Here is a 12,692-nt window from a genome sequence, read left to right as displayed (position 1 = left end):
TTCTCAGCACTTGCCAAGTCATGCTCCCTGAGGTATCTGCCAGTGTGGGAGGGATGCACGCTCTCAAGGGGGGCCTGTGTTTCATGGTCATCTCAGGCAGGGGGCTGCAAAGTTCATTAAATGATCTTATCTCACTACTGGTTCTGTTCAAAATAGCCTTGATATGATGAAGGATTTATGTTACCCCCACTTCAAATAAAAAGTACCGAGGGATGCATTTCATTACTGCCCTGTGACACTGGAGAAGCCAGGGCTGCAGTGGTAATATTCCTCATTTGTTTGTGTCACAAAGAGGATTTATTTGCAGGAAGAGTACAACTCCAGAGGTAAGTATTTTTTTTTTTTTAATAGCAATTTTTTTCACAATAATGTAAACAAGAAATGCATTTGTTCCCTAACTTTAATTCTCACAAAAGTATATTCTAGGAAAGATGAGAGCATGAGGAAAATGTCAGGGAAGAGTGCCCAGTTTAACAGCATTCTAAGGAAGCTGAGTAGCATTGATACAGAAAAAATATTTACAGGCAATTTCCATACCACAACCCTGGATAAAACACCAGGAGATGTAGCTGTACATTGTCAACTGATGGGCTTGAATGATAGCTAAGGTTACATATGCACTCCTCTTGCAAAGATTTTTAACAGTGATCGGCTACTGAGAGGCTTTTTAATTTAACAGCAGACACTTTCGCATGAATCAGAACCTGTTTCTCTTGCATGTTTTGTCAGAACTGAATGATCTAATGAATAACATGAGCCCCAGGCAAGATTTATCCACTTCTTTGATCCTAGATCATCAAGCCCTCCTGTACTCAAAAATCAAACATTGAAACAAGACACGTTCAAGATCCTTGGTCTGCTACTAATAAATATTAATTTATGTTTTATACTTGATCTTATTAATTCAGCAACTTATAGGATCAGGCTTCAAATGTATCTGTCAGAGGGGAAAAATCTAGTGATTAGAAAAGATGTTAGATCATGTGAACAAACTACAGCTTCTTTAAATATGTTTTAAATGTTGAAAATTAAAAGCCAATGAGAGCTGGACAAATCTATAGAAAGTTCATGAAAGTCATTTGGATGTTCTGTATTTTATGATGCTTATGAAAGCTGTTCACTCAACGCTTGGCTCTGTGCAACTGTCATCACAGCCCTGTCTGTGTCCTGATGATAGAATTTGTGGGAACACAGGCAGCCGTCATGGAGAACCAGATGCGGGGAGCGGGGGAAGCTGGGGAGCAGAGGGGTGCTGAAAAGATGCTCATGGGGAAGGTTGGTGAGATCAGTATGAACAGTCACAGAGAAATGCAGCTCCAGCAAGAAGGAGAAAAAAAAAGCCCAGAGACTACAACAGAGCTGAGAAAATGACCTGGAAAGATGTTCAGAAAAGGAGGTTTGATGCAGCCAGATTAGGCTGGGTTGTGAAAACCAGAGGATTGGCATAGAAGGTAAGGGAGGCAGAAGGAGGAGCTCAACAGACATGAAGGCAGAGAATAGCTAAATAAATAAATGGGCACAAAAACAGAACAAGGATAGTAACAGATGAATTGATTACCTGGAGGGAAATAAAACTGTTGATTCCTCAAGTGTTTTGCTCAAAAGGCTTTAAGAATTTTGACACTCAGCTGGAGGACTGCTGAGCCCTCAGGTGCAGAAAACCAAGGCAGACAATGAGTTCCCTCCAGTTCAATAGTTCAATCATTCATGTATCTGATATCCAAGAAAGACTGAACACCAATGAAGAGAACCCAGCAGATGAAGAGGACAGAAGAAAATACTTTGTGTGTTGTGTTCAAAGGCATTGATACTGTCTCTGTAGCAGTATAGTATGAAGACAGAATACAGCCACCAAGAATCATGTCTTTTTCATGTTTGATTTTTGTAAAAGTTTTATATGAGAAAAGGTCCAAATTTGGTAAAGCTCAATACATTTCAAGAAAGTTGTTCTCCAAAGCTGCAAAACAGGGCCAGAACCTTAAAGTAAAAAAACAAAACAAAACAAAACAAAACAAACAAAAAAAACCCTCTAGTAATCAGGAACAAGGAGAATGGCTGAAATGAGACTACTGCATGGTTGCCTACCTGCAAACATTTTGATTTGGATATTCCAGAACTGATTTGCTAGATGCACACCTGCTGTAACTCATGTATTCAGATAACTCTTATTAGTATTACTAAGACAGGTCAATGTGGTTGCCATTTTCATACGGGAAAAACTCCCATCACATGCAAAAGTCCAATTAATTTGATTGGAGCTTTCAGACAGAAAAAGACCTCCTGACTGAGCACGTCCTGGTAACACAGAGTGCTTCAAGGTCTGTAAAAATAGGAAAGACAGACGGTAGAATAAATCATTTGTCTAGAATTCACTTATTTCATTGCAAACTCCATACTTCACTCGTCAGAAAGAAAAGCATAGATTGATAACCTATAAGGCTGAAGTATAAATGGAAATAGCATAGTGTTGCACATATGCAAGCCATATATTTTTGCTGATGCAACACACTGCAGCATTTTCAAAAGAGACTAGGCTGGTTTCAGGGCCTTGTGTGCACCAGAAATCCCACAGGTTCATTGCTGACCCTGTCTAGCCAGCCTTGCTAGACCCTTTTGCTTTTTCTAGCCAACCTTGCTAGACCCTTTTGCTTTTTTTTTTGTTTTTTTTTTTTTTTGAGGTGCCACGTCCTGGCCTGTGCAGGCATGCAGCCTCTGCCCTCCCAACATACTGTCTCATTCCTGCACAACACTCATGAGGCAGGCTGCATTATGCGAACTGCCACACAAACAGAGGGGTACAGGGGATTGATCTACTTTCTTCTGTCCCTAAAGAGTCCTTCAGACTCTCAAGATCTAAGTTAAATTTGAAACTGGTGTGCTTCCTCAGTCAGGCTCTATCTGAAAGCAAACCTCTGTTCGTCCTTTGAGATGTGAATTGCTGCCAGCTGCAGTAGCAGAAGATAAATGATATACCCAAGATCCAAGGCAAAAGAAGGAAATCATGTCTGCAATTTCAAGTCCCATTTTCTAAACTCAAAGCCAATTTCTTATTGTTTTAAAGTCAAACATCAGCATTAGCATACACAGATTCTACTCTCCTGTACCTCATGCAGTTTTTGATTAATCCAATGTCTGTATATAATAAAGACAGTCACCAATGCTTGTATATAAAGAACACTGTCACTGAGCAAGGTCCATGAAAATGTAGATGGATAAAATATAGGATTATTTCTACAAAGATGCATAGCACCTTCAAAACTCTGAGTGATTGTGTTATGCCATACACAAGACAAGGATAAGAATAGCTTTCATGATTCATGCAGATGTTTTGTAAATTGAAAAAAAAATCAACAAAAACAAGCAAACAAACAAACAAACCAATCTTACATTTCAAATAACAATTTATGGTCTACTATAGGGAAACAAATGAAAGAAAGAAAGAAAAAAAATACCACTCGTTTCTTTACATACTGTTTTCTAGATAAGCAACTTCCAATTCTCTTCAAAAAACAATGTGTACATCTTGGTGTAATGGCTTCTCATAGAACCAGTAAGTTCCAGCTTCAATCTATTGATTTCTTTTACTTACAAAAGAGTCAAGATGTCACACTGAATTGATCTTACTTTCCTCTCTTTGTTCTACCAATACATTTTTTCAGTTCCAGATAACAGTGCCGGTATCACTGTTTCCCTACCTTTGTAAGATTTCCTTTAACAAATTGAGTCTAAATATTATCAACCTGTTCTAAAATGATTAAACCTAAAAATAAATAATCATGTCCATCTTGTATAAGATAAAGCCTTCCTAGAATTTATCTAGCTATTCCTTTCACCTGAGAACAACTGCATTTGTTCGGCTAGATAACAACCAGTGCTCTGTCAAAGATGATTACAGAGGAGAGTCTCTCATTATTGTCATATGGAAGGGTTGTCACTAGAGACTTGAATAAAGCTTAGTTTAGTCCTAGCTGTTGCACACTAGTTTAAGTCAGGCCTAACTGAAAGATCTATAAACGGGCTATTGGAACAGCCTATGTGATTTAACAGTGTATTTCTGCCAATTTGTTATAGCATACATACGGATTATTTATTCAGGATGCTTTGGAGGCTGCTTCCATGATGTCTTTCTCAATCTTCTCGTTCTCTGCTAAACAAGGTCCCTTTCATTTTCCACTTTGAAAAAGGTCCAAGCCATGAAAATAAACTGTACCCAGTTGATAATTGCTGGTGTGAAGCCACAATACAGGCTTAAGTCCTGGTACTTTCCTCCGGAAATAAAAAATGGAGAAGGAGAAGAAAATAGAGAGTTTTCATCACTGGCAAAAGATGTTAGCACAGAAACTGTATCTTGAGAGAAGTGAAATACAGGTAGACTAGGTTTGATATCACTGGTTTCCCACACAATCTTGAAGGCTTATGACAACAGCATTGAAATGAAAGGCTGGACAGAGTTGAATTCTAATGTCTATGTTCATGATGCATAAAGGCAAAGGAAACCAAGGAGGTTATTTTAGCAGAGTTGTTGAGGAGTTCTTGCAATCACTGAATGAATGGACTTAAATAGCAGGTTTGAAGTAAAAGGTAGTTTAGGGTAGAATGATTCTACAGCTGAGTGATAAGAATTGTGATGCATTGATACACTGGTGTTTATCAAGGATTTAGTGTTGCGATGTGGAGGGATCAGTAAAATGATGATGCAGAAATTCTAGTTTCAGCTTATAAGTATTCAAGTGTTGTCCACTGTCTGGAGGAAAGAAAACAAAGAGGAAGATCAAGGGCTGAGTATGAGAAAAATTCAACAAATTAAGGTATCCGTTTGTTAATGCAAAATAAAGTGTTAGGAAAGAAGTATAGGCTTGGACAATGGTCTTAATGTGCCTGAGCGAGCAAAAACAATTTCACTGATCATAAACAGAAAAGAGTATTGATGTATTTTATTGTACTGTTATTGCTGAATAACAATGAAGAGCAGCTCTCTTTTGCAGGGTTTAAAACTTTTCCTTGGGATTTTTTTTATTTTTTGTGGGGAAAGGGGTGACAGAAAGACATGTATATAAAAACATATTCAAGCCAGCATCAAGAATATATGCAATCAAACCAGAAGGCAGAACTTCTAAAACTGGTAAAGGTTGTGTGTATACTGGAAGTATTTACGTGGGCTCAATTATATATGGTGATGGTGGTTTGGAAATATGACTCATTCAGAAGAGCTGTTCACGCATATATATGGAGAAAAAGAAAAAAAAGAAAAAAAAAGAAAAAAAAACATCCACAGTAAGCAGGAATTTACATTCAGAAACAAGAATTTATTATATTTTAGGACCACTTCTGATTAAAGTAACATGGGGTGATTATTTCCTGGCAGTGTTTATTTTGGAGCATGAGGATCTGGGAATTTTGCCTGGTGTTCTTCAGAAATATTGTTATTCTCAAAGATTAAGTCCTGTGTTGAAAAGTCCATTAGTCTCACTCAGATGGCTGTCACTATTGCTTCTTCGTAACTGTCTAGATTACCCCTAGGTACACACTTAGAGAGGGTAGTAACTGCTATCTGGGAAAATGGGTTTGGCTTTGTATGATATATATGTGCAGATTTATAGAATACATATATCTTATGAACACACATCCTTATATTAAAAGAACTTTTGACCCAGAATTGGTTGTCCCTTAACACAACTGAAAATATTCAGTTGTACTTGGAATTCACATTATGGACTGATGCTAACACATACATCCAGCAATAAGTTGCTTAAAACCTGCAAAAAATGCTCAGTAATTTAATTGAATTTATTTACTTATTTATGCTCAGGCTCAGATGCACAGGTTCTATCATTCAGAGAACACATGTTGATGTATGGGTGGTTTACAGGGAACCACAGTGAAGTCATAGGAAAATCTCAGAAAGAAATAAACCTCTTCAAAAGGCTACTTTTGTTCTCCACTCATAGTTTCTTTATAATGTGTCTTACAGTTTATCATAAAACAGTCAAATCTCTAAATGTAATTATGTAAAGATTACTGGCTCCCGATTTTGCTTTTCTTACCATGGCTGGCAGGGGAATGGCAGCAGCTCCTTCAAGCTTTTCCAAGCTAGCCTTGAGGAGCTTGTTTACAAGCTCTCTATGGCTCTGATTAAAATAAATTGCAAATAATTGCCATGAATTCAAACAATGCATGAGAGACCCCTAAATACTTGGTTAAAAAAAAAAAAAAAAAAAAGCATCCTGGAAAATGTTTTAGTGCCATGTTCATAGAAAACCACACTGCAATTTGGAAAGCAGCAGCTGTATTTTCATTACATATTTACTAAAATTTTGAAAGTAATGATGTTTTTTTCTGGCTGGAATGTGAGATAAAAGATCTTGACTGTTAGCCCATAAGGAGTCATCCTGAGACAGACATTCTTTTTGTAGGGTAACATTTACTTCCAAATTTATCTTTAAGATGACATTAAATGAAGGAGGAAGAACAGAATAGATACAGGTATGTAAACACACAAAATGAAATTGCTCAGTTTTGAAAATTACATAAGAGGGTGAAGTATTGAATAAACACAGTGGATTTTGCAAGTCACCATCTTATAACTATATGTACATATGTATTTATGCATGTAAATTTTCTCTTCTCCTCCAGAAAATTACAGTAAATAATAAAATCATTAACAGTAAATCACCAGAGTTCTTTTTCTTCATTGTTTTAAGTTTAATCTACAAAGGTTATTTCATCATGTTATGAACAGAAAAGCTGTGAGAAAAATCCCACTAGATGTGACAATTTTTGTATTTCTTTTCATTTTTGAGTACTATGAAATGTATCTTAATCTTTAAGCTAAAGAAAATAACAGAACTGTCCCACATTGTAAATTTAAAGATCACAGACAGACAGAGATGAGAAATATCTGTGGTTAACAGGCAAGAATTCAAATCACTGTAAACAGCATATCCGCAAGTGTCAGAGCTAGGAATAAGAAGTTTAAATTGTCTACTGTTATCCTTATCCTACATAAAAAACAGTGTGATCCTAACTCTGTGAAAGTCCAAAACATCAGCACTGTGCTTCAGCCATGTAAACATACATGGGACCAATAACTTGTAATAAAAGTGTTTCACATTTCTCTTTCACAGAAAATGAACAGTCAATACATACGTCACGAAGTGAGGGGATGTGAAACCAGTGACCTGAGAAACTTCTGGGAAAAGACTATTGAACAACAAACTCGGTATCTGCAAATTGAAAAAGAACGTCAGCAAAGAAGTGCCCTGACAAAGTAAGTAGTTTGCATTTGGAAGGATTATTTGAGTTTCCATTCTAATTCTTTTTAAAAGAAAAGTGGTACCTATATTAATATCATTCAATGAAAGCTGAAAGTAATGTTTATTTTCCTTAGATTTTTGGAAAATAATAAAGTTTCCCAAATTGACATGATAATGCCAATTAGTTTTAGCTATGTCTTCAGAGGATAAGAGAATAATTTACTCTTCTTCACTAAATGGGACCAAAATGTGGAACTTTCTGAAGTTATTAGGAAAACTTCTAGCAGTATTGTCTTATCTTAAACATCAAGGTTTTTTTTCAGAGCAAGGCTAGTGCACATGTGTATCTGGTTCCCTTTCTTTTTCTGTGGCTTTGCCAAGAATATAGGTTCCATTAATTCAGATGGTTTAATTTGCACAAGATCAGTCCATAACAAATCATATGGTCCAAGTGTTCTATCTGACCAAGACAACTGTCATCCATAGTTATACTTATTTTAATTAGTCATAATTGCCTAAATCAGACAAATCAAGAAAGACTAGTCTGCTGCAACATCAACAGTACAGTTTTACTTCACGTGAAGTCTCCTGGAGTTAAGTCACATGCAAGGATGGGTATTTTGACTTGGGATCATTCAAAAAGAAAGCATTTATTCAAAATTCCCCTCATACCTCTCTTTGAGTTAATGTTTAGCAAAATACGGGACTTGCATTAATAACCCTGGAAGAAAGAACACTGCAGTCAGTCTCTAACAAGTTTTACCTGTTTTTAAATCCTAATTTTAACATTTCAGTTTCTCTGATGTGAAATTTCTGCCTTTTCTTTTTAAGGCAGTTTTCTGTAGTATCTAGATACTACCAGAAAATAAAACAAACTTCCAGCTATCAGCTAACAGTCAGTTAACCTGTAGTTAACTGATCTATCACCAGTTTCAACACGTGCAGTATTTCTAAGCCGCATAGTTCACAGGAGCCTCTATACAGTTCTTTACTAATGTGTTTCCGAGGGGAACTGGGGAAACGTTGGGTGATGCTACCCACCAGGTGGCAGCAGGCAATCTCCAGTGGAGATGACAAGTCACTCCGGCAAAAAGAGGCACTTGAGGGAGGACGACACGGGATATGAAGATGAACCACAACGATCAGGTGAGCCAGCATTGAGATTTAAGAACTAATCCTGAACTTCCATCCAGTAAAATTCTCTACGTGGGCAGAACAGTTTTCATGGCAACTGGGGAAAAGATCGGTATGATAGCATCAGTGGGAAAGATGAAGAGTACAAATCTGCTCCCTGTGAAAAAAAAATGGGACAATCTGACTAGAGTTTCTGTCTTTAGGCTCAGAAATGAATGGATGGAGAGGCTGGAAAAACGGATAAAGATGTTGAGGACCCAACCTGAAGACCCATCTAGCTGAAGATCTACATTCATTGCATGTATGGGGAAAAAAGAAAATAGTTTTGTAGGAGAGCATGGTGGTGTGATTCAAAAGCTCAAGTCAATTTTAGTTTGTGGCTTACATGAGCTACAAATAATTAGCTGTCTATTAGAAGCTTCATGTGTAAAATGTGTATTGCTGCTTTTAATATTATGTATCCATCCCATTATTTGATAAACAGAGATTGAAGCACTCTGGAGTCTTCAAGACTAACGAATCATGGTTCACTGAGCTGTGGATGCTTGGGAAAAATACAGTTCAGCTACATAGCGTTCAGCAAAAGCATTTCCTGGACATTTTATTTTTCTCTCTCAACTGATGGTAATTTAATGAAATGGTTTTCTTTTTAATGACTGGTTGAGTGTTTCTGGTTTTGTTTTTGTGCTTTAAATACAGCAGAGCCCTTCTCAGACTAAGGAAGTGGGGACATATGTAAAAATGCTATCACATACAAGATCACAAGTAGTGTTCAATTTGTTAGGTGTAACATATTCTTGCTTCTGTATTAAATACCTGTAAGGCCATTAATAAATATTCTGAGAAATAGACTCTGTGATATACCAACAAGAGTTGCTTTATTTGTTAACCTACATTATCTAACTTGAGATGCTATACCAGCAAAGTCAAAATGACTTGAAGTTTGGGGGATAGTTCTGGTACCCAAACCAACTTGTCTAGAACTGGTCTGATATCTCTTCCACAGAGCAACCTGGTGCACCTTCACAGCTGCCTGTCATCATGAGTGACAACCACACTTTTTGCTCTAACCTGGTGAGACCCAGTAAATATTCCTTCGCAACCACTACATTCAGAAATGCAGCAAGTTTCATCTTCCAGATTTGCCATTAGTCAGAACTGTTTCTAGTTCCCTTCCCAATGCTTTATGAAGATGTGACATTTCCTGCAACAGTATCAACGCATATCAATAGGCTGTTATAATAAAACTGCTTCCTTTTTAGAGTGACTGCTTTGTTGCTACCAGAATGTGTGAGGTATTATATAGAAAAATGGGTAGTTCTGAATACTCTAAAAATCTATTTCCTCAATTGCTTAACCTTTCAGTCCCTCTTATATGAGCATTTCACTAGTTCTCTGGTAATTTACATTGTTTCACAGTAAAGATTTGAATTGCCAGGGGACAAGAAGAGAACAGAGGAAAGGTTTGTGGTTTTAAATTATTTAGAACATATGTTCTTTTAAAAGCAAAGCAAAAAATTCAAATGTTATTTGTTCCATCTTTATACATCACCTTTTAAATTTACTTCTGTGTGTCCCAAGGTCAAATCAGATCTATTATGGGAATTTAGCCATGTAAATAATATTTGGGAAGCCTGAGAAATCCATTAAAGCATGAAAAAAAGATGACCTTGAAACATGTGCTCAGAAATGAAGACATCAGCAGGTACATCACCAAACTGGAGAGCAGAGTTTGTCCGGCAGCTGAAAAAGCTGCTAAACTCATATTCTTAGCTGGACCTTTTTTTTAATCAATTTTTAAAGCAACTGGAAATATACATTCTTATCCAATCCAGAGGATAACAGCATATTTACAGTATAAGTGTAGAGGGATGAACAATCCCCATGTAGATACACAGGTTAATGACAGGTGTTAGTAAAAGTTAGATTACTTTAAAAATGCCAGTTCACACATCACAGTTCTCCCATTGTCTGTCTGTGTTCTACGCTTACTGAACTTCAGTGCACAGCAGAATTGTTTTTATACCACTTTGATTGGAATTATAGCTGGAACTGAGGTGAGAACAACATTTTCTGTCCCCTTACTAATTGTGTAAGTGAAAGCACAATGTACAAAACAGAAGAAATCACAGTTTGTGTATTTTAAAAATGAAGGAGTCTGAAATAGTTTTTTCTTTGCATCTCACGCAGTTCAGATCCTTCTCCCCTCTTTCTCATAAAGTAAGTCAAAATTAAGAAAATCTATGGGAAGCCAGAAGAAGAATTGCCAGGAAGAGATTACTTTATAGACCATAGTCTGCCCCACTTACCTCCTTGCCCAGTCCTTCATTGCACATCTCATATGATTATGTCACATATTCTTTGGAATATGTACTATCAAGAAATAAGACACCAGAATCATCTTTTCAAAGTGATAATATGGAACTTATTTTGTCCAGACTACATCTTTTCCAGCCCAAGGCCAGGAGGAGTTCTAAGAACATATTTCCAGAATTAAGCCACTTTTCTCCTGAGCTTTACAATTTCACCTTTAGTGTCTAGATGAATTATTTCAGGTTCAGGCTTCACAGTGTTAGATTCAGGAGATAGGGCCATGTAATCTTTATCTGGGTGTTAGCAATACATTTAGATACAACCTCCATCACTTTTGCAGGGGTATTTACTTTGGAGAGTTTTAAATTACTATCAATAAAAATTATATACTTATATATGTATATATACATATATATAAAAGAAAACATACCCACTGAAACAAATGCAATCTAGAATTAATCAGCAAAAATGAAGAAGTGCAATAACATTAAAATTCAAATCTAAATGTCAAGAAAAAAACTTAATCAGAAGCTAGAGCAGACTCTATGATGTAAGTGGCTCCAGGAATTTGAAAACACAAACCTATAAATCTTTAACTTATCCTGAGGGTTACAAAAGAAATTAAAAGTCAAAAAAAAAAAAAAAGTAAAGTAAACTGCAGTTTCTGTGAGACTCAGAAATAAGGAGTAGAGAAACCTCACCATAACTGTAGAAAAGAACTAAAAAAAAAAAAAAAGAGCTAAAAGAAAAGAAAAAAAAAAAGCTAAAAGAAAATAATTAGAAAAGCTAAAAATGGATAAAATCATCTGAGATTAATAAAATCATTATGGTTACAGTGGATGCTTAAATGCTCTTCAGACCACTTTTCACTATTTTTCAAATATTTATAAAACAGCTCCTTGAAGAAACACTTAATTTCTCTTGATTTTCTTCTATCCATATTTTCACTTTGCTTTTGAGTGATTTGTAATTAAAATGTGATAGATACTTGACTATCATCTTAGCTTTCATTATTTTACCCTTCCTTTGCTTCATCCTGACACTGAGTAGCAAAAAAATGCCTGTCACTTTCTCATTGTAAATGCAAGGTACCTAACTGTTTGATAAAGCTTTTAACACTGACAAAAATCAAATGTAGTAAAGTTTTATCATCCTCTGATACAAGCACTAAATGATCTGGACCCAAGTCTTTAAATACTATTTATGGGAAGTACACTGCATTCTAGCGCAAGAGTGACAAGATACCCCATTTTAGCTGTATTAATGGCCTTTCTAGTGTATGGATAAGGTGTGACAGCTGTGAAGAATGATTCTGACAGTAACTTAACAGACCACTTAGCAGTTTAGCCCAAATCAAGACAGCTTAAAAACAGTTCTTTGTTCAGTAGTCCCTCCTGACCAATGTCCTTTACTAATCAAGGAGGTTGTCTCTGAAGCTCTCTAATTAAGGAGCAAATCAGCATAACTCAGACACTCTGGCCAATCGTTCAATTTGAACAAATGGTGGAAGTCAGGCAAAAGACAGGATGTCTTTTTGTTGAGGTGGTAGAGACAAATCAGGTAAATGGTTAAGCTATGGCTGGGTGAAGTGCCTGGCCCTGTCACAGCAGAATCTGCCGTGAAGCCTGTCCAGCATCTCACTGCAGAAGCATCCAGAAAATTGTGTTCAGCATGACCCAACATTATATGTTCCCTGTGGTACAACCACTTCATCTTCATGTAGGCATCTACATGTCTGTTTGGGCTTTTGGCGACATTCGCTGAAGAGGAGATTGACCTATTGGTCAATTCTGAGGTGTTTAAAGTTGGCAGCACTGAAATAAACCCACTATACAATACCAAGTCGACCTATCATATTCTGTATTTACTGTAGCAGTAAGTACAAACAAGTTATTCTGCCCTCAGAAAATCTACATGCTGAGGATTTGGATCCTGTTATACAAAAGCAACATGAGAAATAACACCTGCCATATACAGATTACCTTGTAAACT

At 36.5% G+C, this 12,692-nt stretch overlaps 3 protein-coding genes across 9 annotated transcripts in view; 1 reads left to right on the top strand and 2 right to left on the bottom strand.

Annotated features, from left to right (window-relative positions):
- Positions 1–12,692, bottom strand: part of LRRC2 (leucine rich repeat containing 2) — a 165,368-nt gene that overhangs the window by 138,230 nt on the left and 14,446 nt on the right. The gene's annotated exons all lie outside the window — the stretch shown is intronic.
- LOC308185432 (uncharacterized protein) overlaps positions 1–12,692 on the bottom strand; it is a 42,350-nt gene that overhangs the window by 16,968 nt on the left and 12,690 nt on the right. The gene's annotated exons all lie outside the window — the stretch shown is intronic.
- On the top strand, positions 111–11,474 carry LOC308185438 (protein FAM240B-like). 6 transcript variants are annotated; one of them, XM_080573551.1, is made up of 4 exons: positions 111–326; positions 7,125–7,267; positions 8,591–8,688; positions 9,394–11,474. In XM_080573551.1, exons 2-3 carry the CDS (start codon positions 7,128–7,130, stop codon positions 8,667–8,669), a joined length of 219 nt encoding a protein of 72 aa, XP_080429677.1. In that variant the 5' UTR covers positions 111–326; positions 7,125–7,127; the 3' UTR covers positions 8,670–8,688; positions 9,394–11,474. The 6 variants fall into 6 exon arrangements, 2 of the variants coding, with proteins under 2 accessions (XP_080429677.1, XP_080429676.1); XM_080573550.1 differs by lacking the exon at positions 9,394–11,474 and adding an exon at positions 8,872–9,385; XR_013943364.1 differs by lacking the exons at positions 111–326; positions 7,125–7,267 and adding an exon at positions 7,274–8,399.

This window comes from Anser brachyrhynchus (genome assembly GCF_964034855.1).
Source record: "Anser brachyrhynchus genome assembly, chromosome: Z".
NCBI lineage: Eukaryota > Metazoa > Chordata > Aves > Anseriformes > Anatidae > Anser > Anser brachyrhynchus.
This window is presented reverse-complemented; position numbering and strand designations above follow the sequence as displayed.